Source organism: Biomphalaria glabrata, chromosome 1 (assembly GCF_947242115.1).
Source record: "Biomphalaria glabrata chromosome 1, xgBioGlab47.1, whole genome shotgun sequence".
NCBI classification, from domain to species: domain Eukaryota; kingdom Metazoa; phylum Mollusca; class Gastropoda; family Planorbidae; genus Biomphalaria; species Biomphalaria glabrata.
The window spans coordinates 35,500,010-35,522,911 of NC_074711.1; the positions used below are offsets into that span (position 1 = coordinate 35,500,010).

The 22,902-nt window shown below is 35.8% G+C and overlaps 1 protein-coding gene across 3 annotated transcripts in view; it reads right to left on the reverse strand.

The window, feature by feature from the left end:
* Positions 1-1,922: 1,922 nt before the first annotated feature.
* Positions 1,923-22,902, reverse strand: part of LOC106057816 (RING finger protein 44-like) — a 50,804-nt gene continuing 29,824 nt past the window's right edge. For all 3 annotated transcript variants that reach the window (XM_056034248.1, XM_056034246.1, XM_056034249.1), the window contains 7 exons: positions 8,430-8,628; positions 7,948-8,310; positions 7,586-7,822; positions 7,365-7,462; positions 7,183-7,258; positions 6,775-7,002; positions 1,923-6,613 (listed from right to left, as the gene is read on the reverse strand). In XM_056034248.1, the coding sequence (XP_055890223.1) occupies positions 6,551-6,613; positions 6,775-7,002; positions 7,183-7,258; positions 7,365-7,462; positions 7,586-7,822; positions 7,948-8,310; positions 8,430-8,628 (1,264 nt within the window). In that variant the 3' untranslated portion in view covers positions 1,923-6,550. The remainder of the gene's footprint in view (positions 6,614-6,774; positions 7,003-7,182; positions 7,259-7,364; positions 7,463-7,585; positions 7,823-7,947; positions 8,311-8,429; positions 8,629-22,902) is intronic.

The window sequence follows — 22,902 nt, forward strand, 5'->3', positions numbered from 1 at the left end:
GAAACACTGCACTCATCCTTTAATCCAAGACTGCCAAACATAACAGGTTTGACTACAGAACACTCTTCTCTATGTTAGGCTATTCAACGTTTTGGGACACGAGATCTCTCCCCATTCCAATCCTCTAGCTCTAGAAAAGATTTAGAAAATTACTGTAAATCTTCAAGATTTAGAAAACTAGGCACCAGAGTAGTGTTAATAAGTGCTTAAAGCGGAAGGATATATAATTTTGTACTTTTGATATTTACAATTTTGTTTAAATGTCTGCCTTAAAAAACGTATTATGTCGAACGCGAATGAATTGTTTTTTGGTAAATTTAACTGCTGCGATTCTGATCTTGAAAATGTCTTAATTGTTCTTGGCTTTAGTTATGTAATAGCAGGTAAAATTTTCGTAATTTATCATCCACAGGAAGTGGGAAAATTAGTTATCAGTTAGTCAGTCATCGTGGCCAAGAATTTTATATGGTAGATAAAGATTTTATCAATTTTCCTAGCTAAAATTTAGACACGGCCTAAAATGTGCCAGAAAATCAAAATCTTAACAAGATTAGGTCTACAATTCATTTTAAACATTCCCGAGAGTTTGTATAGGAATGTCTGCTATTATAGCGAATAATGCAGAACTAGAGGTAGAATCATTTGGCAATGACATTTCTTGTATCAATCAAAATACCCATGGCATGACTAGTCCATTCCAGCTGCAAACCAGATGTCATTCTTAGTTTTTTCATTGTGGATCTTAGAACACGACTTGTTCTTGCTCATTTTCTTCAAATCTTATACATAAAACTAAAATCTTATATAACCTAGGTTAGGCCAATAATAGGATATGCCTCCTCTGTTTGGGCCCCTCAACTCAAGAAAAGATATAAGAAACTAGAACAGTCAAATCACTAAATGTAGAAAGCCTTCAGGCTAGAAGACAAAGTAACGTAGCAACTATACATGAACCCTAAATCTTCCAATACAGAACCTATTAAAATACTCAGAAAGACGTAAAGGCACATTCAATGTTCCGTATGCTAAGACAAATGATCTTTCATTCCTAGTGCTATTAGAGCATGGAATGGGTTGCCTGAGTCAGACAGGAAAACCAATGACTTGGCAGAATTTAAGTCATTGATTAACATGCATGACTAGATTGACCTAAGAAAAAGCATAGAGCGTTATGATCTTTTTTTTTCTATATTTCGTCAATTCTGAAACTGCAAAAGACTTATGTGTCTCCTGGACATACAATGGAAATACACTTCTATGTAGTCAAGAACAGCCGCCCAGCATCAAACTATTTGGTTTTATTATCGTATGCTGTATCATTGCTAGAATTAGCTACAAGTTATTTTGAAATAGTGGGATCAGTTTTGAAGAGGACCTTCCCGGCCTCCATGTTATAAAATGTCGGTAGGTTGATCTAGTTCTTGCATCTGTTAGGCATTCGGTCATGAGTAGGTCAGCCTTGCAGGTCCCATCTTTTAAACTGGATGTCCAAGTACACTTGGATATTATAGAGAGTCAGTAGGTGTCAGGATTTAAATACAACAAAATATCCAAATTTATTTTCTTTTTCCCATCTTGATAAAATAATGCCATGCTGTATGCATGCCGTCTGTAACTTTTGTTCGCCATGTTTAAAAAAAAGTGACTTAATGATTCAATCGAAATGATTCTGCTTCATATATAAAGAATTTAATGTCATTCCCAGTAACACCCACCACAACCTTTTGAATTTTCAACATTTTATGCAAGTCTTGTTCTGTTTATCAGTAAAGCCATAGTCTAGTTCTGTGTATAAGTAAAGCCATAGTTTAGTTGTAGCAAAGCTGTAGTCCATTTTTGTTATCAAGACACTTAATGAATGAATGCTGCAATACATTTAACATGTTATTTTTATCATTACATACAAAATGTACACAAAACTGTTTGAAATGAAATATTTCTATATGTTTATTTGCCATATAATTTGTAGATACCATTCAATGTGATTTTTTATTTGCATGAGGTGGTAATACAAGAAGAAAAAAAAAACAAAAAAACAGCCAGTTAGAAGTAACATTGGAACATGGTCACTGTTAGAGCAAGTGTCCCCAATGGACAAATGACAATAGAGAAAGAATCTGCACAATACTTAGGTCAACAAGACAGTCCAAACCCTAACAATGGTTGTAGGGGCTGAAATAGAGTCCAGATATCCACAACTTAACATTGTACATACAAGATTGTATGAACTCTTTAATAATCAAAATGACTTCTTTATAAAAATAAAACTATAAAAATGTTTGATAACCTAAGTCAGTAATAGCTTATTAGCTTGCTTACTATAATCCTTCTTAATGTTTGGAACTGAAGCAAAGCCTTATGCTTGTTAGTACTTTAATTTGATCATTGAAAAAAAAGCCAGCCAGTAAGTTGACTTGTTGTTAGGATGTAATGTTCAAAAAGTGTTTCACAAACTGTGACTTCACTGACTTGAAGCCACATACTAAATTTGGGTTTATTTTATTGCTAGTTTCTTCAGTTCCAAACTTTGAGGAAGATGTTCTGGTAGTAAAATCCTAAAGGTCCTACACTTTGCTTTGGTAGACAAACTTGCTACTATGTAATATAACATTGGAAAACAAAATAATAATGAAACTGATGTGATGGTAACATGCCCACATTTTAAAGCAAAAATATTTTTTAAAAGTCTTAAAATGATTTATGGTTTTAATCCTATTGACACCAAAAAAAAAAAATTAAAAATAAAATTTCTTATGGAAAACTTGTTTGAATTATTTCCTATTCATTAGAAAACAAAACTCCAATCTTGAAGTTGATCCTGTCCAACACAACAACCTGAACTTCCAGATGAACAGTTCTAGTTGAAGGTCAATGACAACAAAGAGACAAATGTCATGTAAACGTGAGGTAGACTGTGTAAATCAGGAACATTTCTCAGCAACTTTACTTTTTGCCCTCTTGAAGAAGAAAATTCAAACAATTTTTATTTTCCTTTGAAACATTTTTTTTTTTCTTAATGCATATACAATTCAGAATAGATCTCTTCTTATTGAGACTAGATTTCTGACAGTGACCCACCAAAACAATGTCAATGCTTGTTTCTTGCCCCAGGTACTAGTGTAGATGTGGAGTAGCATTATTTACAATTCAAATGAACCCGATTTACTGTGGGATTGGGAAATAGAAAACTTCAGCACTAGACACAACTAATCAGGCAACATCCTATAGTGTACAAAATATATTGTACATATGCTGTACAGCCTATACATATTCATGACATACTTACTGTACAATGTTACTAGAAGTCAACAATTTGTCAAGTAAAAAAAATATAAAAAAAAACATTTGAAATATATGTATGTTTTTTTTTTTTGTACACAATGTCAAGTAAAATACAGCAACACTGAGGATTCTGAATGCAACTGAACTGCAAACAAGTTTTTAAAAAGCCATTGACATAACAAGCAATAGAAAAATCAAACAAGTTTTAATATTGTGACAATATTGTGGGAAAATATTTGTGTTTCATTTATGTTTACAGAATCCATCTATCATAGTTAACTAAATGCAATCAACATGCTGAATAGTTCTTACACTGACTTCAATGCAAATCTATTCACTTCTCATTCATAGAAACATTGAAGCAGACCAATGAAAATAATGAACATTTATTTAAAACTAGTATTGTCAATGCTGGAGAATATTTCAAGCTCTGGTGCAAGGAAATTTTCACTATTTCCAAGAATACAAATCAGAGCCATTAGTTTTATTAGTTACAGCTTATGGCACTCACAAACAAAACAAAAAGTATGTTGATTGTAATAATGATTTGAGTTAAAGCTTTCTATGAGCAGTTGTCTACAACTAAAGGAATGTTCAAACCCTAGGAACAGGACACATTCATTGATTTCAAATACATTTTTGTTGAAACTGGTGTTTTTCTAATGATAAAGAAACACAATTGAAAACAAACTATATGGGAAAATGGTTAGTTTCATTGAAACATTATTCATGTATACTTCACATAACATCTTCACACTTAGCCATTCCCACACCACACACATTTCCTGTTACACTGGTGTGTGAAGACATGAAATAGTCACAATATCAACATCACACACATTTAGTGATTCATGTGTAGCTCAAACTAGAAGTGAGATGACACACTAAACAGTGTTTGTGAATGTTAACTCCAAACAGCACTCAGTGGCTCCCCGTATTATTTTAGCAGGTTTTGTAACTTTTTTTTCGCCTAAAAAATGACACTATTTCCTGTACATTTACAACAAAACTTTTTTTTAAACACAACTCAGTTGAGGCTCCTGGTAATATATTATCCAATTAACACAGTGATAAGCGAGCTTGTAATCTAAACTGGAATATCACAATTAAAATTATATGGCTTATAGTACTATAACATGAACATGTTACACTCCAGAACATATCAAAATCTTTCAATCAAATCTACAAAAGTATATGTGGATTGATCCAACTGTTTCCTTCATTGTATCAAATAGTTGCTAGACCCATGCTCTCGGTTAAAAACACACACCAGAAACAAAGGTTTTGTTACTTATGTTTTAGAGTTGAACCTAACCATCATCCTTTAAGGATGGTATTGGTTTAAAAAGTGGTTTGATTCTTGCTGTTTCTCCTACAATCATCAATGTTTAATTATTAAGAGTTCCACCACTTTGACAATTGTTAAACTATACTAACTGTCATTTGAAACGAACCTGGAATCAAGAGCTATATTCAAAGAGAAGTTGAGCAAAGATGGGTTCCACACACACACACAAACATCTGGGAACAAGGAGACATACCGCAACCAGACAGGCAATATACGCACACCATAAGTCAGCCCAACAGATAGGCTTCTATTACCACAGAAACAGATAATTGTTCAAAGACTTTTCTTGAGGGCTTTTAAATTTATATTGCTTCAATTACTATTTGCTGGACTGAACAAAAGAATTTAACAGGAAATGTAAAGTCAATTAAACTGAAAGATAGAAACTGAGAGAATCAAAGTATTCAGTCTATACAGTAAGAGGAATTATCTTGAACCAAATTTGAAGGTTATCAATGAAGACCAAATTGAGTGAAGCCTAGTATGCACCGTCATTAACATTTTGTCTCAACGTTGAAAATGCTTGATCCTTTCAAAAGGTAGAGTCAATTATGAAAACTTGAAAGATGATTGTGCTCTTGATGCAAGTGAGCGAAGCAAGAGACATAACTAGTACCAACTTAGAAGAATTGAAATCAAGATGATACAGAAATATTGTCAAATTTTTAGTCTGTAAAATTGCTTTTTAAAAAACATTAAACCAAGACACATTTGTGCCAAATAAACTTATTTCCCTATTCCAAATTATTAAGAAGGTATCTCCTCCTTTGAATAAGATTTCTTTCTATAATTATTACATGAATGTAAGAAAATAACTATACATGCTTCTAATCCAGTCCAAAAGTTGCAATGGACTAACACTTTGGCCAGGATGCAAATGAAGTTCATCACAATGTTATGAATGTTTTGTTCATGCACTAACCTGATAGCTAACACCCAAATCTTCAAGAGAAATAGAAACCAGCATAAAGGCTAAATGGTTTTTTAGTTTGTTCTTAAAAGCCAAAATTGAAATGAAACAGTTTTCCTGAATTCTCCTGGTCAAAATGTTAATGCATAAAACATTTAACATCAAATATTTGGGACTCAATTGGAATTCGTTTTATTTTCCTAATTATCTCTAAAAAAAAAATGTTTATAAATGACACAAGAGCTTCATAATTAAGGTCTGTCTAATTATTTGGTTCTGAAAACAAAATTCTAATTGTATCCAAAAGACAGCATAAACAGAACTTGATAGCCATCTTTGAAGAGTTTCCAGCACCGAGGTACGGACAGAATCATGACTCCAAGTCTTCACTGATAATGGTAGAGATAGATTATTGTAAAATTTCTGATTAGGCTAAAAAAAAATCCAACATGAACAAAAACTTTGTACAAAGTGAGAGATGTGGTTCTCTCAAATGTTCTGTCTAGTGGCAAACATTGTATCCCAGGCAACTGTTCCAATTGACATCACAGTGTGTGAATTATTCAGCACCCTGAGTGTGAATCATTGAACTCAATTTTGTGAGTGATTCAATATCATCATCCTCATATCTCAAAGCCTGAAAATTGTAAAGTCCACTTTCTGTAGATATAAAATACACTTTTCCAGGCAGTGAACACCCACTAGTTAAACTGTACATAAAAGTTTCAATATCTCTATACAACAGATATACTCCATTAATGTCATGGTCATAATTCTAAAGTTTGTGAGTTACAGTTAAGTAACAGTGTAATAGCTTGAAAGAGTCTTTTGCTTAAGTTTCAGCATTAGGTTTGTCCAGTTTCATTGTTCCAGAACAGAAAACACATCTTGAAATATGGTGTCCCTGATGAAGTTTTGAAAGTTTTGTTTACAAAAAAAAAACAAAAACTGGAATATGAATTCTGCCATGACGTTGTATAAAACATGGCTGATGAGTTGACCCTAACAGCTTATTCTCCACAACCACTTGTTTCTGTGGCATCTTGGCGACATATTGGGCAAGTTCGGTTTGTCTGCAAATTTAAAGACAAAAAAATGATTAACTGAGTATTAAGTATTAACATTAAAACACAAATGAGAAATTCTATGTCAAAACTTGGGACTAAGGCATAGGAAAGATACACCACTTTATAATTTGTTAGTACAAGGATAGAATGGAAGTCTAAAGACTTACTTTCAGCCACTTGTCAACACATTTGGCATGGAACTCATGAGAACAAGGCAGCACACGTAATAGCTGCTTGCTCTCAAAGTCACACATGCAGACAACACATGATGTTTGATCAGACTCGGAGCGAGCAGTCTCACTGCTGAACCTGTACACAGGCAGCTGCTCAATGTCACTTTTGGTCAAACCTTTTTGTTTGGCTTCACCCAATCTTTCAGCCAGAGACAAAAGTGCCTGAAACACATTGAAAGTTGTTTGAACACATTTATGGCAACATTATCTGGCCTACAAAAGTAGTTAGCAGTTTAGGGCTAGAAAATGTATCAATGATTTTTTCCCTTATGATCTACAATTTATCATTGCAGTAATTGTAAAAAGCTGGCACTTTCCAACCTAAATGAAGCACAAATTTACCTCATAGTTTTCAACTTCTTCTGGATTGTCCAGGTCTCTGCCATAGGGAGGTATTGGTGGACTTCCCAACATAGCTCTGTAAGAACATTGTTTGTGTCATAAGGTCCACATTGAAGTTTTCTCACAAATTCTTTACTAAAATAATTCATTTGTTTATAAATGATAAATAGGTCATAACTCACAGAAATTGTAGTAAGAATCCAGGACTATAATGTTGTTGTTGAATTCTTGCTCTGCTTCTTGTGCTGGACCTCCTGGAGTAGTACCGGGAGAGAGAACCCTGAGGGACACAAATGTAAAACATCTTATTAAAAAAACATTTTAATCATAAAAATAATAATCAGCAAAAGAAAACAAAAACCAACAGAAAAAGGGCTACTAGTGAACTAATCTTAGTACTTACTACATAGAAGTCTGGTGGGGTGGGGTGGACTGTTGGTTCCTGAAGGACAACAGGCTGTGATGAGCTGATCGGGTGGGGGATGTTGTGGCCATGGCTACTGTGGGAAGGATGAGAAGAAGAAAGAGCTGCAGCTGCCGGATGGTGGTGATGATGGTGGTGGTGATGATGAAAACTTGGATGAAGTGGATAGACACTGGTTCCCCTTGTCTCAGTCAATACATTATGTACTTCCTCCTCCTGAATGACAAAGCAAAAAAAAACAAACAATTTCAATCACTCAACTTAAGTCAATTGAATATTGTGCATTTTCTTAACAAGGATAAATCCTAAATGGCATCAACTATTAATAAACACAAACTGACCTGTGTGCTTTGTACATGACGTTGTTGAGATTGCTGTTGATGGTGCTGCTGTTGATGGTGGTATGGCCTGTGCTGGTAGTGCAATCCAGGGATGTGAGCTGGCAGGGGGATGTGAGCTTGGGGTGGGGGCTGGGCATGATTGGACGGCGGTAAGTACTGAGGGAGAGAATGGGGGAGGGTGCAGTGAGGAAGGGTACAGGATTGAAGTCTGACGGGCAAGTTGGCTAAGGACCAGGAAGGCATAGCCGCCGATCCTCCCATGTGAAGAGGAGGCATGGGGGCACACATGCTCAGGGGATGAGGTGTGGCTGTTGCACATAAAGGTACATACGGACCCATTGGCATTGCACCAGCCATTGACACCTATACAAAAAAAAATGAAAGTAAAAACAATTACTATTAGAAAAAAAAAATCACAGTATCTTTTAACTGATCACAACATCTCCTTTACCAGGCAAACATACAATATAACAGTTCTTTACCTGCTCAAGGTGTTCTAGAACAGATGGAGGGTGCTGGGCAGTTAACATGGCTGGATGAATCTGTCGAGCCAGGAATGCAGAACTGGCAGCCACATGTAAATGTGGTGGATTGGGGGGCTGGAAAGCTCGGCGCTCTTCAGGTGTGGCCGTGGTGGAAGTTGAAGAATCCCTGTCACGTGTGCGACGGCGGGTGCTATTGCTTTAAAAAAAATAAAAAAATACATGTAGTTGAGGCCTAATTTTTTTTCATTTTAACTAAAATATAATTTGGTCAATTTAGTTCCATAGAAAGTTTCTAAACTTATTAGAGTAGCAGCAGATACTAAACATTATGGTATTACTTTACTCAGAAGGATCTGGAGGAATAAGAAAAAAGAGGAGTGGAGAGTAAATTACCTTTTAAGAATGTGACAAAAAATCTTTTATAAAATTCTAAATAATTATATTTGTCAACATTAACAAAACAAGATTACAGAGGCAGCTCTCCCCGACAGATCTGCAAAGCAGGTAAACTGAAGCTATGAACTACAAGCTAACAACAACCACAATCCCACCCCATCCATACAAAATGTTCATTTAGAGCCTGACTGATGCGATCACTCACCACCCATGTCAAAACCAATGTCAATGTCGCATGTCTGAATATGGCCAGAAGGATTATTGGTTGATTTCTACAATGACAACACTGGTGAGTGTGTACCACTTTTAAATAAAACAAACCACAGCCAATTTAATTTTGTTTGATGTTAAATGGCAAAATCTGGTGAATGTATTATTACCCTGCCCTCATGCAAGAGAAAAAAAAATGAGAGAACAGGGACAATTATTATAACCTCCAGTTGGCTTCCAATGTACTGAATGCATTGCAGATAGTAAAGAAAGAATAGGCAAAATACAGTCAGATAAAAGCAGTAGACAATATAAAACCCAAAAGAAAAATCTTACTCTGGAACAAATGCAACCTAACACAACTACACCAAGCTGCATTAAACTTTCAACAAACATTCTTATCAGAAAAAGACATTAACCAACCAGCTGATGACCTCTGGAATTTCATTAAAAACTATCTTAAAAACATTATTAGTCCACTGCATCAGTGGATTAAGGATTTTCTGACAGGGAGAGAACAAAAATTAATAATAAATGGCTCTAAATCAACACCAATAAACAGTCAACTCAGGTGTACCTCAAGGAACAGTCTTAGGTCAACAACTATTTTTAATTTACATAAATGATTTACCAAATTGCATTAGTTCAGGAACAAAAGTCATATTATTTGCAGACGATTGCATAATATATAGAACAATAAAAACAACACAAGATACAGAAATTTTACAAAGAGAATTAGATGAATTACAGAAATGGGAATTAAATTGGAGCATGTCTTTCCATCTAGAAAAATATCAGTTAATAAGAGTAACAAAAAAATTCCACTTATCTTATTCATGGTAAACCAGTAACACAGACTAAAAACGCAAAATACCTAGGTGTTATAATAAATGAAAAACTGTCATGGAATCCCCATATTAATGAAACTATCAAAAAATCAAAGCATTTGGGTTTATTAAAAGAAATTTCTATCAATCAAATAAGAACATAAAACTAAAATGTTATTTAACCTTGGTTATGCCAATAATAGAACATGCATCCTCTGTTTGGGACCCCTCAACTCAAGAAAACATTAAGAAACTGGAACAGACACAAAATAGAGCAGTGAGATTCATAACAAATGAATATTGACATTTTACTAGAGTAACACTTTAAGTACAATCACTAAATTAGAAAGCCTTCAGGAAATAAATTTCTCAAAAGTAAAGTAGTAATTATACATAAAACACTGAACCATAATCTTCAAATACAAAAACAAAATCTAACAAGGTTACAAAAGACAGTTTGTGTGGAAACACAAACTCAAAATCGGCCTCCGAAGAGGTCCAACCAGGCAGGCTTCAATATTTTCAGAAAGAACATCCAAATGAAATTATATCAAAGACAAATGAGAGATAAGAATGGAGAAAGAAGGTTAACAGATCTTGTGTAGTGCCCCAACGGTCCAGCAAATCAAAGGATAGGTGTAAGTGAATGTAAAGTTAGATGTGAACCTGGCCTAACTAGTTCCCCTTTTAGACCTTGTGGTCTACAGGGCAGATGATGTAAAGTTCATCTGTTTTTGTGGCCTACGGTTAACGAGGGTGTCATGTAGCCAGCACAACGACCAACCGCCTATACTTTTCCCCAACTAATGCCAGGTACCCATTAGAGCTGAGTGGACTCAGAGGCGCCCAAAAATTCTAAAGTTGAAAATCCCTGTCTTCACCGGGATTCGAACCCGGGACCCCCGGCTCGGAAGCCAAGTGCTTTACCACTGAGCCTCCCCTGGCCTAACTGATGTCTTATAATTGATCTAATTGTTATGAAAAGGCTCAATCTCTTATACGAATCCTAAAAAAAAAAAAAAAAAAAAAAAATGTTTAGAAAAATGAAGTTTATAAGATTACTATTCATTTTAAATTAGGTCTAACTTATAATGCATACTAATTAGCTTTTTCTCTTCAAAAAACTGCTTGCATAACTGATTTTAAAAACTAGATTTTTCGCTTTCAGAAAAAAAAAAGTAGCCGTTGCATCAGAACTTTGAATGGTCTAAAATATTGTGATGTCGGATTTTCAATATCTTTTCTAGTTTACGAGATCTAAACGAGACGGACGGACAGACATTTCGCAAAAACTAATAGCGTCTTTCCGCTAATAAAATACTCAGAAAACACAAAGATAAATGCATAATCCTCGTTCCATATGCTAGGACAAATGTGTACAAATGCTCTTTCTTCCCTAGTGCTATTAGAGCATGGAATGGGTTGCCTGAGCCAGCCAGGAAAACCAGTGACTTTGCAGAAGTCATTGGTTAACATGCATCATCTTTTCTGCATTTATATAAGATAAGATAAATGTGCGCTGGTAGGATTCTAAGGGTTAATGGCTCAATACAATACATGGGCGGCTAGGCAATGGCTCAAAGAAACTGAAGTTGATTTGACCTTTTTGGACAGGTTGTTTGGCAAATAGCCTTTTACAGGATTATATTGATATGTAGTTTGCAACACAGTATAACACGAATAAATAACACCAACAGCTGTGTGGGTACAAAGGAGTCCCTCTTGGGATTGTCTTAGCTTGTCAGCCAAGAATTGGCTCAAGGCCCAACCCCCTAAATGGAAGCAAATAAATAGTCATCTAGTTTCCTAGGGGCCGTTAGGACAGTGTTTGTCAGAGAGCCTATCTCTCATTCCTGGCCTATGGAAAAAATCCTTTCCTATGGTAAAAGCTCTCTAAGGCTCTGGAATAACTTTTAATTTGTAGGCAGTAGCATTAATAAATAACACAAACCACTCCCTAAAAAAAATGTAGTTTAAATATTTAAATGAAATGTGTAAAAATGTGCATTCTTATTATTTTTTGTTTACAAAAAAAATAAATGTTTTCTGTTAATTGTTAGTAGGGCTTGTTAGTTGCTCTATATTAGAAGGCATGGTGGCTGAGTGGTAAAGCACTTGGCTTCTGAACCAAGGGTCTTGGGTTTGATCAAGGCTTGGATTTAAAATTTCAGAATTTTTAGGATACCCATGAGTCCATCCATCACTGATGCGTAGTGTGCTCACTTTAACCATGGGCCATAGAAATAGATGCATCTGCCCAATATAGAGCAAGGTCTGAAAGGGGTATTACTTTTTTATTATATATATATATGGCTGATACATGTGCTACAATATGGTTGAAATAGTATACATGTTTTTTCTGCCCAGAACACCTTAACCTCACCAATAAAATGGCCTACAACCCTCCTCCACCACAGGCACAATTTTCTAGCCCTCAAGTTCTATATCCTTTTTTTTTTTCATCCTACAAACGAAGGTCCTGCAACTCCATGTTATAATGAAGTATTCTAATATATGTTACAGTAAATTGGAACGGCCCACTTTAAAACTGCCTCCCTAACACTCTCTTCTGGCCTGTGAATTCTACTCTATATCATTTCCCCCTCTCTTATCGTTTATATATATATATATATATTATTATATGGTGGGATAGGTGGCAGGTGTAAAAGATTTAAATATTGCTCAATAGAGTGTTGATGTAGAATAAACAGGACAGGATAGAGATACATTTAATCACTATGCTAAGCAAACAAAAATCTGATCAAGCTAGATACACTGTAGATGCATTTGTTTTTGTGGACATTTCTAATTGGATGAAGGCATTTTTTTTCTACAATTGGACCCATCCCAGCATGGTCAACACATATTTCAAATTAAATTAATTTACAGCAATTATTGATATTTTACTGACACTAGAGTGCAATCGAGTTTAAGAAAAATCAAAGACTTTTGTTTCTTATCACAAGCTTTAAGTTCTCTTCAAGAGCCTGCAATCTATAAAGTTCAGTTAGTTGTTTCTAAGCAAATAGCCAATGAGCTTTAAGAGCAACACAACCACCCAAAGCCTTCACTTTCCCTCGGCTAGGTCAGATACCCATTTATGACCGGGTGAACTCAAGGGACTTCAGCCCAGGCATTAAATCAATTGAAATACTAGTGCTTCCATCAGCGCTTAAACCCTAGACGTTTAGATCAGCAGAATAATGCTTAACAGTTCCACCACTAAGTTAAATTAGTAATATTGAGATTTTTTAAAATTAGAATTTAGAAAATATTGCCTAGCTACCAAATATTGACAACAAAGTTGTTATATATATATATATATATATATATATATATATATATATATATATATATATAAAATTTTAAAAATTTTACCAAAAATATGGGAAAAATTTTTTTTTTAATAAGAGACAATACCTCCTTCAGGTACATTTTTTACCCTGCTAAGTTCTGTTGAATATAAATTTTAACTCTCTTATTGTTCAATGCATAACAAGTAACCAAATATATGTATCTAAACATCATATGATTGGTTTGGAGTCTGTTAAATGATAGTTTTCCAAACAGAGACAATCACTAAGGTAATAGGACTTCAGTGACAGGGAACTGACTTTTTTGTCTGATCTGGTACATGTGTTCAAGCGTGACATGTTTAGCAAGACACACTTTTTTATGCAACTCATTCGACTAAAACAAGATGAATACCAAGCAAGGAGATGGGAAATTGGCAGCTTACAAACTAAAATTAATAGGGTCGTCTTGCCTGGTGCAGTAGCCAAGTTCACAGAATTACAAGTTTTATCATCACATTAATAATTACGTTTTGGCTGCCGCAGGGGGGTGGAGTGGGTGGGTGTTTGAAATAAAGTGTAGATGAAAATGATAGCCTTTTCACCTCTTCAATCATACGGCTTAGAACTCTGTAGTTGAACATGAGAAGTGACCAGTAATACTAACACACAAACTGACCTCTAGCTAGACTATCCAAAACTTATGGAGCAAGATAATCTGCTGATATAATAACATAAGAAAACTTTGCTCAACTTTGCATTCAACAAGCTTTTCACCAATCAATAATTATTTTAAAGTGCAGTAATTAAAACAAAACACATTCATGCAGTAAGCAATAGCTTTTTTCTTTTTTTACTTTATGAGTTTTACAAAATTTTAGGTCAAGCAATGTAGACTTGATAGGCCTTTAGCATTGTAGTATGTTGAGCTGTTCAAACAAATTTCTTGTTAGTTTCCCCAGCATTAAGAAGCTAGGCCATTGCAAATGGAATCAAAACCTTGTTATCTTACACTGATTTCAAACTAGGGCACCAAGTGTTCTAGCCTTACCCTACCTTAGAGTACTACAGACTTTCTAAGACATAAAGTAATAATGCCAGTCAGGGGGGAAATATTTGTCAGAGATTAAAGAAATGTTTCTATTTGGTAATTTTTTCCCCCCCAGGTAGTGTTGACTTTCTGACAAGTGGTCAGACATGAGTCTATAACAGCTGAAACAGAAATACAATCACATCATTACAAGACTCAAGCCTACAGCAACTCAAGACTGAAATTAACAAAAGGCTTATTTGTTAGCACTAGAATACACAATAACTTGATTTCAAAACCCATCACAATATAAAAGAAGAATACTTGTCAAATGTTCCTTCAGAAATGAAGATAATTATGTCCTTTGTAGAGAATTCAAAATCAGGAAATTTATAACATAACTGTCATAACAGACTGAAGCCCCCACATGAAAGGACAGACAGCAATTTATATTATTTTATGGGTCCTGGTTCCTGATTTTATTTTCTTCTAATTATAGTGACTCATGGTGTTTAAGGTAAAAGTCATTAAAAAAACGGACTTAAGTCATTAAGTTCTTCACGGATACATTTTCGTTGTATTTATTTATACACAGTAACTTACATAAGTGATTTTAAATGTGCACTTATTTGGTGCCTACTTTGTTACTTTGCTTTTAAGTTACGTATAAATAAAGAAAAACAGAATTAGATCTAAGTATTAGTGATTGGCGTCATTCTACTTCATAATTCATATATGTATTCAACTAGACTCTAGCAGCTAGCTTAGTACTTAATACATAGGAATCTCCAAAAAGTTGCATCCATACTGGATCTAGATTCGATGTACTAAAAGTATTGTTACTAACCGTAACTAATGTCAAAACACGTCAGCAATATACACGAGTAATAGATGATATATATTTAGTTACGATATGATGAATCATAATGAAATTAATGAATATCTGAAACATTTATGGTTGACATATTAATGACATCTAGATCCAATATAGTATTATATAGCTAGCCACTAACACACAGACAGCTAAACTTGTATAGAATATATTATAGAATCTTGGAGAATTAAGTTTTTATTTAGATTATTTTAGATGGTCACAATTAGAATTAGACTACATAAGGACATGAGTCATGATATAGGCCTACTAAAACGTACAAACAGAATGTAACGTATATCAACTTACAAAAGATTTAATTATATTCCAATTGTCCAACATTGAAAGAAAAGAATTATATGAGCACACATGTGTAACAGCTCTAGAACTAGATTCTATAAATCATCGTAAGCATTCAACTTATCCAAACACAGACACAGTGTTGCTCCAAACTATGAACCACTCCTATCCAACCGTCCCCCCCTATTGCCCTAGTTAGATAGCACAACCCAGAGATGTGTGAATGTGTGTGTGTGTGACTGTGTGCTGGCCGTGTTCGTTGCTGACACCAAAAAAAAAGGAGGGGGGGTGGGCGCGAGGTTTAGAGTGAAAAACCTGGTGTGTGTGTGTGTGTTCCATCGATACTGTGATCGATGAATGCATTGATGTATGGGGAGGGGCTGAAAACCAGCGTGAGGGCCATTAGAATAAATGAGAGCACAGATGGATATTGTTACTGCAGAGTTGACCGTGTTATATCAATATGCAGGCCTACATCTAGTTTATGTGCAGGCTGGGCTAGTCGAAACACACTTAATGCAAGGGTTAGGCTTAGAATGATAAAACCAGCACAGTAAGTAGCACTACAGAGCGAAATGCTAGAACCAAGTCTGATGCAGACACAAACCCTTTACTACAAGCGATGCTATGAAGTGAAGCTTGTCATCTGAAACAGTGGTCCTCAAAGGGTAAACACTAGATGGCCTTCAAAGGGGTAAACACTAGATACATACAGTGCGCACACACACACCACCGCGTGTGTTAATATTACAACGACCAGCCCTACCCACGCAGCCACAACATTGACAATGCACAGAGTGAGTGAAACCTAAAACACTGGGTCTATTTGTAGTTACACTAACGTGAGTACTATCCTGTAGCCCGTGCCTCAGGTCTGGACTATGACACAGCTGTGATCAAATTGATTCAGCCCCGAGCCCGAGGAAACTTGTTCAATACTCATCTAGAACTGTTGCATGTTGGATCTATTCACCCCCCCCCCTAGAAAAACCAAAGTATGGAGTGTAAAAACAACAAAAAAAAAACAAACAAACATTCAGCTTACACAGAAATGTTGAACGTGTTGACTTGACTGCCATAGTTTTCTCAATCGCTTTGTTAGCTTAGTCTCTTCCGATGACCAAAAGTCGCACATATAAATGGTCACTCAAAAGGATGATAAAACCCCGCACAAAGTATAATTGTTTTTAATCTAATTTGAATATTAACGTGATTATTTTCAATTTCAATCTGAATTTATTGAGTCCAGCCTTTTTTCCCCTAAGTTTCTCGTGTATGTGTGTCATTCGATCTATTCACTGCACAGGCCGTCCAAGGACGAGACAAGAATAGCAGACTACAAGGTCTCTTTAAAAAAAAAAAAGCCGACAATCACTAAAACAAAATATAATTTAAGAAAAACTGCCATGTTATACTTCTTGTGAATATTTCATTTGAGTTGAACCCGTCTATAATTGCAGTTCTACTGCGTAGTACTCGGTAGAATATTTTGTTGCTATTGTTCTTACAGATTTGCTGAAATACTGTTAGTTCACGAATGAACCTTGTTAGGAAAACAAGTCTTGCTTTCATTCTGATGCGTTTATCTGCAGCTCCAGCCAGATCTCTCCAGCCCCAACGTTGGTCAGGTCCATACAAACTAGCATGTCTTGTACTTAGTATATACAAAAAAGTGAAACAACTAGAATAGATTTCTAAACAAAATGAGTGCTTCCCCCCCCCCCCCCATAATTTTGTTGAACTCTACTTTGCTACATTTTTAATTCGATTAACACGAATTAGATCTACATTTAAACAAGAATACAAAGATAGTTTTTGTGGAAACACAAACTCAGAATTGACCCCCGCCTCAAAGGGCAGGTAAAATACAAAAAGGGCAGGTTTCAATATTGTCAGCATGAATACCATTACAACCCTATGGACGCCAAAACAAAAAGAAGAGACGTCTACGTATGTTACATTGTAGTTCAAATAGAAATAGCTTGTAGAACAGAAAGCACTTCATTTAGTAATACAAATATTTTTATAACATTTTTTTTTCATAGATGTTTTAAAAATATTCATAAAAATCACTTCCCATGCTACAATAGCTGTTCATGTTTTTTTTTTTTCCTTTTTTTTCCCTACTATTATTAGTGAATAGTTGTAAAAAAAATTTGGTGTATTTTTATGAAGAAAAAAATGCTTGCAAAAATAATTTAAAAATTAAAGTTTTTGCTTTCAGAAAATTAAAACAGTAACAACTACGTCATTTAAATAAATAAAATATGATATCGAATATATTTGATAGTTTTTGCGATCTAAACGACGGACGGAAGAACGAACAGACTAATAGAGGTTATTCCCTCTCTGGAGAGCCCCTAAAAATTGATAGATTCTACATCTATGATAATTACGTATTTTTGAAATGGTTCTAGAATAGAATGTAAAAAGATTGCACCTGTGCACAAATATCTCAATTTCTACTCGGAATAAGTGCTCGTCTTGCGTCTAGATCAGAACGTCCTCTGTTATTTTCCCAAACACTTTAGGAACGTCTCAGTTGGACTATAAAATTAAACTGGGGGGGGGGGGGGGGAGGAGGAAGAAGACACACGCCGTCTGGTTTGTTCATCAGTAAGACGTATCTCTACTTCCAGAACTACTGCAGTCCCCCCCCTCCCCAGTCACTGTAATACCTTTTTTTTTTTTTTTTTACAAGTCAGTAGATTTTAAAGTAATTTTGAATACAAGCTTACGGCCTGTATCTAGTACAGCCTAGTACAGCCTAGATGGGCCGGCACAGTCGAGTTACCTAAGGTGATCTGTTGTCCTATAAGGTGATCTGTTGTCCTATAAGGTGATCTGTTGTCCTATAAGGTGATCTGTTGTCCTATAAGGTGATCTGTTGTCCTATAAGGTGATCTGTTGTCCTATAAGGTGATCTGTTGTCCTATAAGGTGATCTGTTGTCCTATAAGGTGATCTGTTGTCCTATAAGGTGATCTGGTGTCCTATAAGATGATCTGTTGTCCTATAAGGTGATCTGTTGTCCTATAAGGTGATCTGTTGTCCTATAAGATGATCTGTTGTCCTATAAGGTGATCTGTTGTCCTATAAGGTGATCTGTTGTCCTATAAGGTGATCTGTTGTCCTATAAGGTGATCTGTTGTCCTATAAGGTGATCTGGTGTCCTATAAGATGATCTGTTGTCCTATAAGGTGATCTGTTGTCCTATAAGATATTTTATGTTTAAAGCTTTCAAAATGTTTCCAAAAGCACAATATAACGATGACGTAGTCAACACATTGACGCTCCCCAGCCCACATGCTCCCCCCCCCCTCCCCTCCAGACTGGAAGCCTACAATGGACGTTTTCAAAACCAGTAGATCTGGACTCTAAATAGACTTTGACAACCTGGAGAAGAGAATGTGGCCAAGAAGATAACATTTCAAAAGAACACGACTCTCCCAAATCAAGGTTTCCTAACGTTGTTTACTAACACTAGAGCTAGGACAAGTCTAGACATAGGCCTCCTAACACATTCTCCCCGCCCCTTTCTTTCAAGTGTAAAGTTTAGGTCAAAATGGAGGGGTTATCGCGGGGCAGACATTTGAAAGTTCCGCCAAGGTTTCTCTGACCCATACTAAAGGTCAAACGATCAAGAGTGTTGAGAGTACTGGCCCTTAGCCAGCACACACACAGTAGCCGACACACGTGCTGGCACCAATGCTGACACCATCCCACAGGCTAGAGACACACCGATAATGCAACTCGTTATGTCTGTATCGAACTTTGAACGTGGCTGAAAAATAAATCTCGAACTAATCATTAGGATCTGAATATGCATGGAAATGGAGATCTCTATTTGAGTCTCGTGGCCAAGCTTTCGAAAAATTGGTTGTGCAGACCACATAGTGCCCAGGTAAACCAATGGCCCCAGAGACTTGATTTCATGATTCCATAGCTAAAAGATAAAGGCACTTCATAACACGGAAACATGGTAGCTGCTGCCCTAGGCCTACTGTTGCATTGTGGGATAACTGGCAGTGAAACACCGATATTTCCTATAGACAACTTCACTGTTATTCAAAGAAGTTATATCAAAGATAAGAATATATTGTCCCGTTTATTTTCGTTAAATGAACTAAACTGGGACAATTTTAGCTAGTTGAAATAATTACTTTTTTACAATAATGTAAAGATCAGGCATATTACGCAGTTAATGTGTACCGCATATCCTAGTTTTACTTCTGCCCGATGCTGTCGAATTCTCTCTTCTTTAAAAAAAAAAAAATACGTTTGAGAAAGTTCCTATCCAGTCTCACCCCAGCCCTCCCGGCATTTGAACATTCTAGTCCCGGCTGTCAAATGCAGCAAGCATAGTCTAACATTAAAATGAACAGAGACGTGTTCCTCCCCCCCCCCTTTTTTTTCATACAGCAAGAAAATAATAAAAAAAAATGGGGGTGGGGGAATCATAACGTGTAGAAAAACAAAACTTGATGTTTTTGTGAGGTCTGAAAGTAGTTGATGGCTGTTTAAAGATGGCTTTGTACACGTCCACCGTTCAACTAAAAACGTGTGTATCTGGGCCAGTGTGTCAATGTTTGGGGACGGGAGATAGTGTTGGCGTGTTACTGGGGGAGGGGGGGGGGGAAGTGCGCGCGTTCTACTTAAACAAGTCAAAAAAAAAGGGGGGGGGGGTAAAAACAACTCTTAAAAAATGTTGTAGAAAAAAAAAATGTTTGTGTGAAATGGTAAAAACAGAAAACTTAATATAATAAATCGTAGACAGCAGTCGCTAACAGAAATCACGGCTAGTGTTGCTGCCTCTGTTAGTTGAGCGTGTTTTAAATCTAGTGGTGCCAATAAAATTTGGAAACACAAAACTGATCGTGTGAATGTAACACGGAGAATGTCTGACCTACTTAAGTATATATGCGTCGAGTTCAAAGGTATACCTCACCTTAAAAAAATGTCCACAACAAACAGTCTTCTAGTTTGACACACAAGCTGCAGGCACATTCCAACCCCAGCGCCTAGCACACACTCCCACAACTTGACGGCCGTCTAGGCCAACTGGAAATATGGCCTGACTATTGAGTCTGTCACACGCACACATATTAAACACAAGAGCTTTACTTAACACACATCGCAGTGCACACCTAACATAACTTGACACACACACACACAAAGCACACTAAACATGACTTGACACACACACACACGGAGCACACTATAAAAACACATTAACTTAATAAGGAACCGGAACCTGATACACATGACTAGCAACAGACAATGTGTGACTGATATCACCTGTGGACATATAACTACAAGTCTTAAGATCTAGGTATGACCAAAAGATAGCAACTGTTTTGATACAATAGAACTAGTTGGTACATTTATGAGTCGCAACGTATCGTCACAAATTCTTCTAGAAATGTTTTCACTGACATTCAAACCTTGACTAAGTCAATGCGCATTTCTGAAATGTTACTTAATGTCTGTAGGGAAACTGTTTAGTATGCATGCATTCGCTATCAAAGGGGAATATATATCCAACGTAAACGTGTCTACATGAGGGAGTTTAGATAAATGTGTATTTTATAGGTCTGAGACCAAAGAAAATGAATATATATTTCTATACCTCTTGGCAATATCTGTATGGGAACATGGATCAGGGACATCTGTTTAATAAGTGAAGCTGGACAGTACATGTTACCCTATGACACCAATTAACCCCATACCCTCTTAGACACACAGCTAGGCTCTGACCCTGATCGTGGGAACACTGTGTCGACGTTGAGGCGCCCCCCGCCCCCAACAAGACATGAAAAGGAGTCGGGGTAGCTAGGAAAGAACTAAGCCAGGAGCTGGGATGTATAAAGGATGAGGTGGGAGGGTGTGTGGCAGGGCTTCATATAAAAAGTCAATTATTTCACGGTGGAATTTGAAAGAAAGTCGTGCATCAACTTGTCGCTGAATATCTACACGTTTGTAAGAATGAACAGAACGTTTGTAAGAATGAACAGAACGTGAGTAACTGAACGAACAGATCGTGTGTAACTGAATGAACAGAACGTTTGTAAGAATGAACAGAACGTTTGTAAAAATGAACAGATCGTGTGTAACTGAATGAACAGAATGTTTGTAAGAATGAACAGATCATGTGTAACTGAATGAACAGAATGTTTGTAAGAATGAACAGAATGTTTGTAAGAATGAACAGATCGTGTGTAACTGAATGAACAGAATGTTTGTAAGAATGAACAGATCGTGTGTAACTGAATGAACAGAATGTTTGAAAGAATGAACAGAACGTTTGTAAGAATGAACAGAATGTTTGTAAGAATAAAGAGATTGTATGTAACTGAATGAACAGAATGTTTGTAACTGAATGAACCAAATGTTTGTAACTGAATGAACAGAATATTTGTAACTGAATGAACAGAATGTTTGTAAGAATGAACAGAACATTTGTAAGAATGAACAGAACATTTATAAGAATGAACAGAATGTTTGTAAGAATGAACAGAATGTTTGTAAGAATGAACAATTCGTGTGTAACTGAATGAACAGAACGTTTGTAAGAATGAACAGAACGTTTGTAAGAATGAACAGAACGTTTGTAAGAATGAACAGAACGTGAGTAACTGAACGAACAGATCGTGTGTAACTGAATGAACAGAACGTTTGTAAGAATGAACAGAACGTTTGTAAAAATGAACAGATCGTGTGTAACTGAATGAACAGAATGTTTGTAAGAATGAACAGATCATGTGTAACTGAATGAACAGAATGTTTGTAAGAATGAACAGAATGTTTGTAAGAATGAACAGATCGTGTGTAACTGAATGAACAGAATGTTTGTAAGAATGAACAGATCGTGTGTAACTGAATGAACAGAATGTTTGAAAGAATGAACAGAACGTTTGTAAGAATGAACAGAATGTTTGTAAGAATAAAGAGATTGTATGTAACTGAATGAACAGAATGTTTGTAACTGAATGAACCAAATGTTTGTAACTGAATGAACAGAATATTTGTAACTGAATGAACAGAATGTTTGTAAGAATGAACAGAACATTTGTAAGAATGAACAGAACATTTATAAGAATGAACAGAATGTTTGTAAGAATGAACAGAATGTTTGTAAGAATGAACAATTCGTGTGTAACTGAATGAACAGAACGTTTGTAAGAATGAACAGAACGTTTGTAAGAATGAACAGAACGTTTGTAAGAATGAACAGAACGTTTGTAAGAATGAACAGATCGTTTGTAAGAATGAACAGATCGTGTGTAACTGAATGAACAGATCGTTTGTAAGAATGAACAGAATGTTTGTAAGAATGAACAGAATGTTTGTAAGAATGAACAGATTGTTTGTAACTGAATGAACAGAATATTTGTAAGAATGAACAGATCGTGTGTAACTGAATGAACAGAACGTTTGTAAGAATGAACAGATCATTTGTAAGAATGAACAGAACGTTTGTAAGAATGAACAGAATGATTACAATTTAATGGAATACAGAACAAAGCAATGAGTCTTTTAAGAAT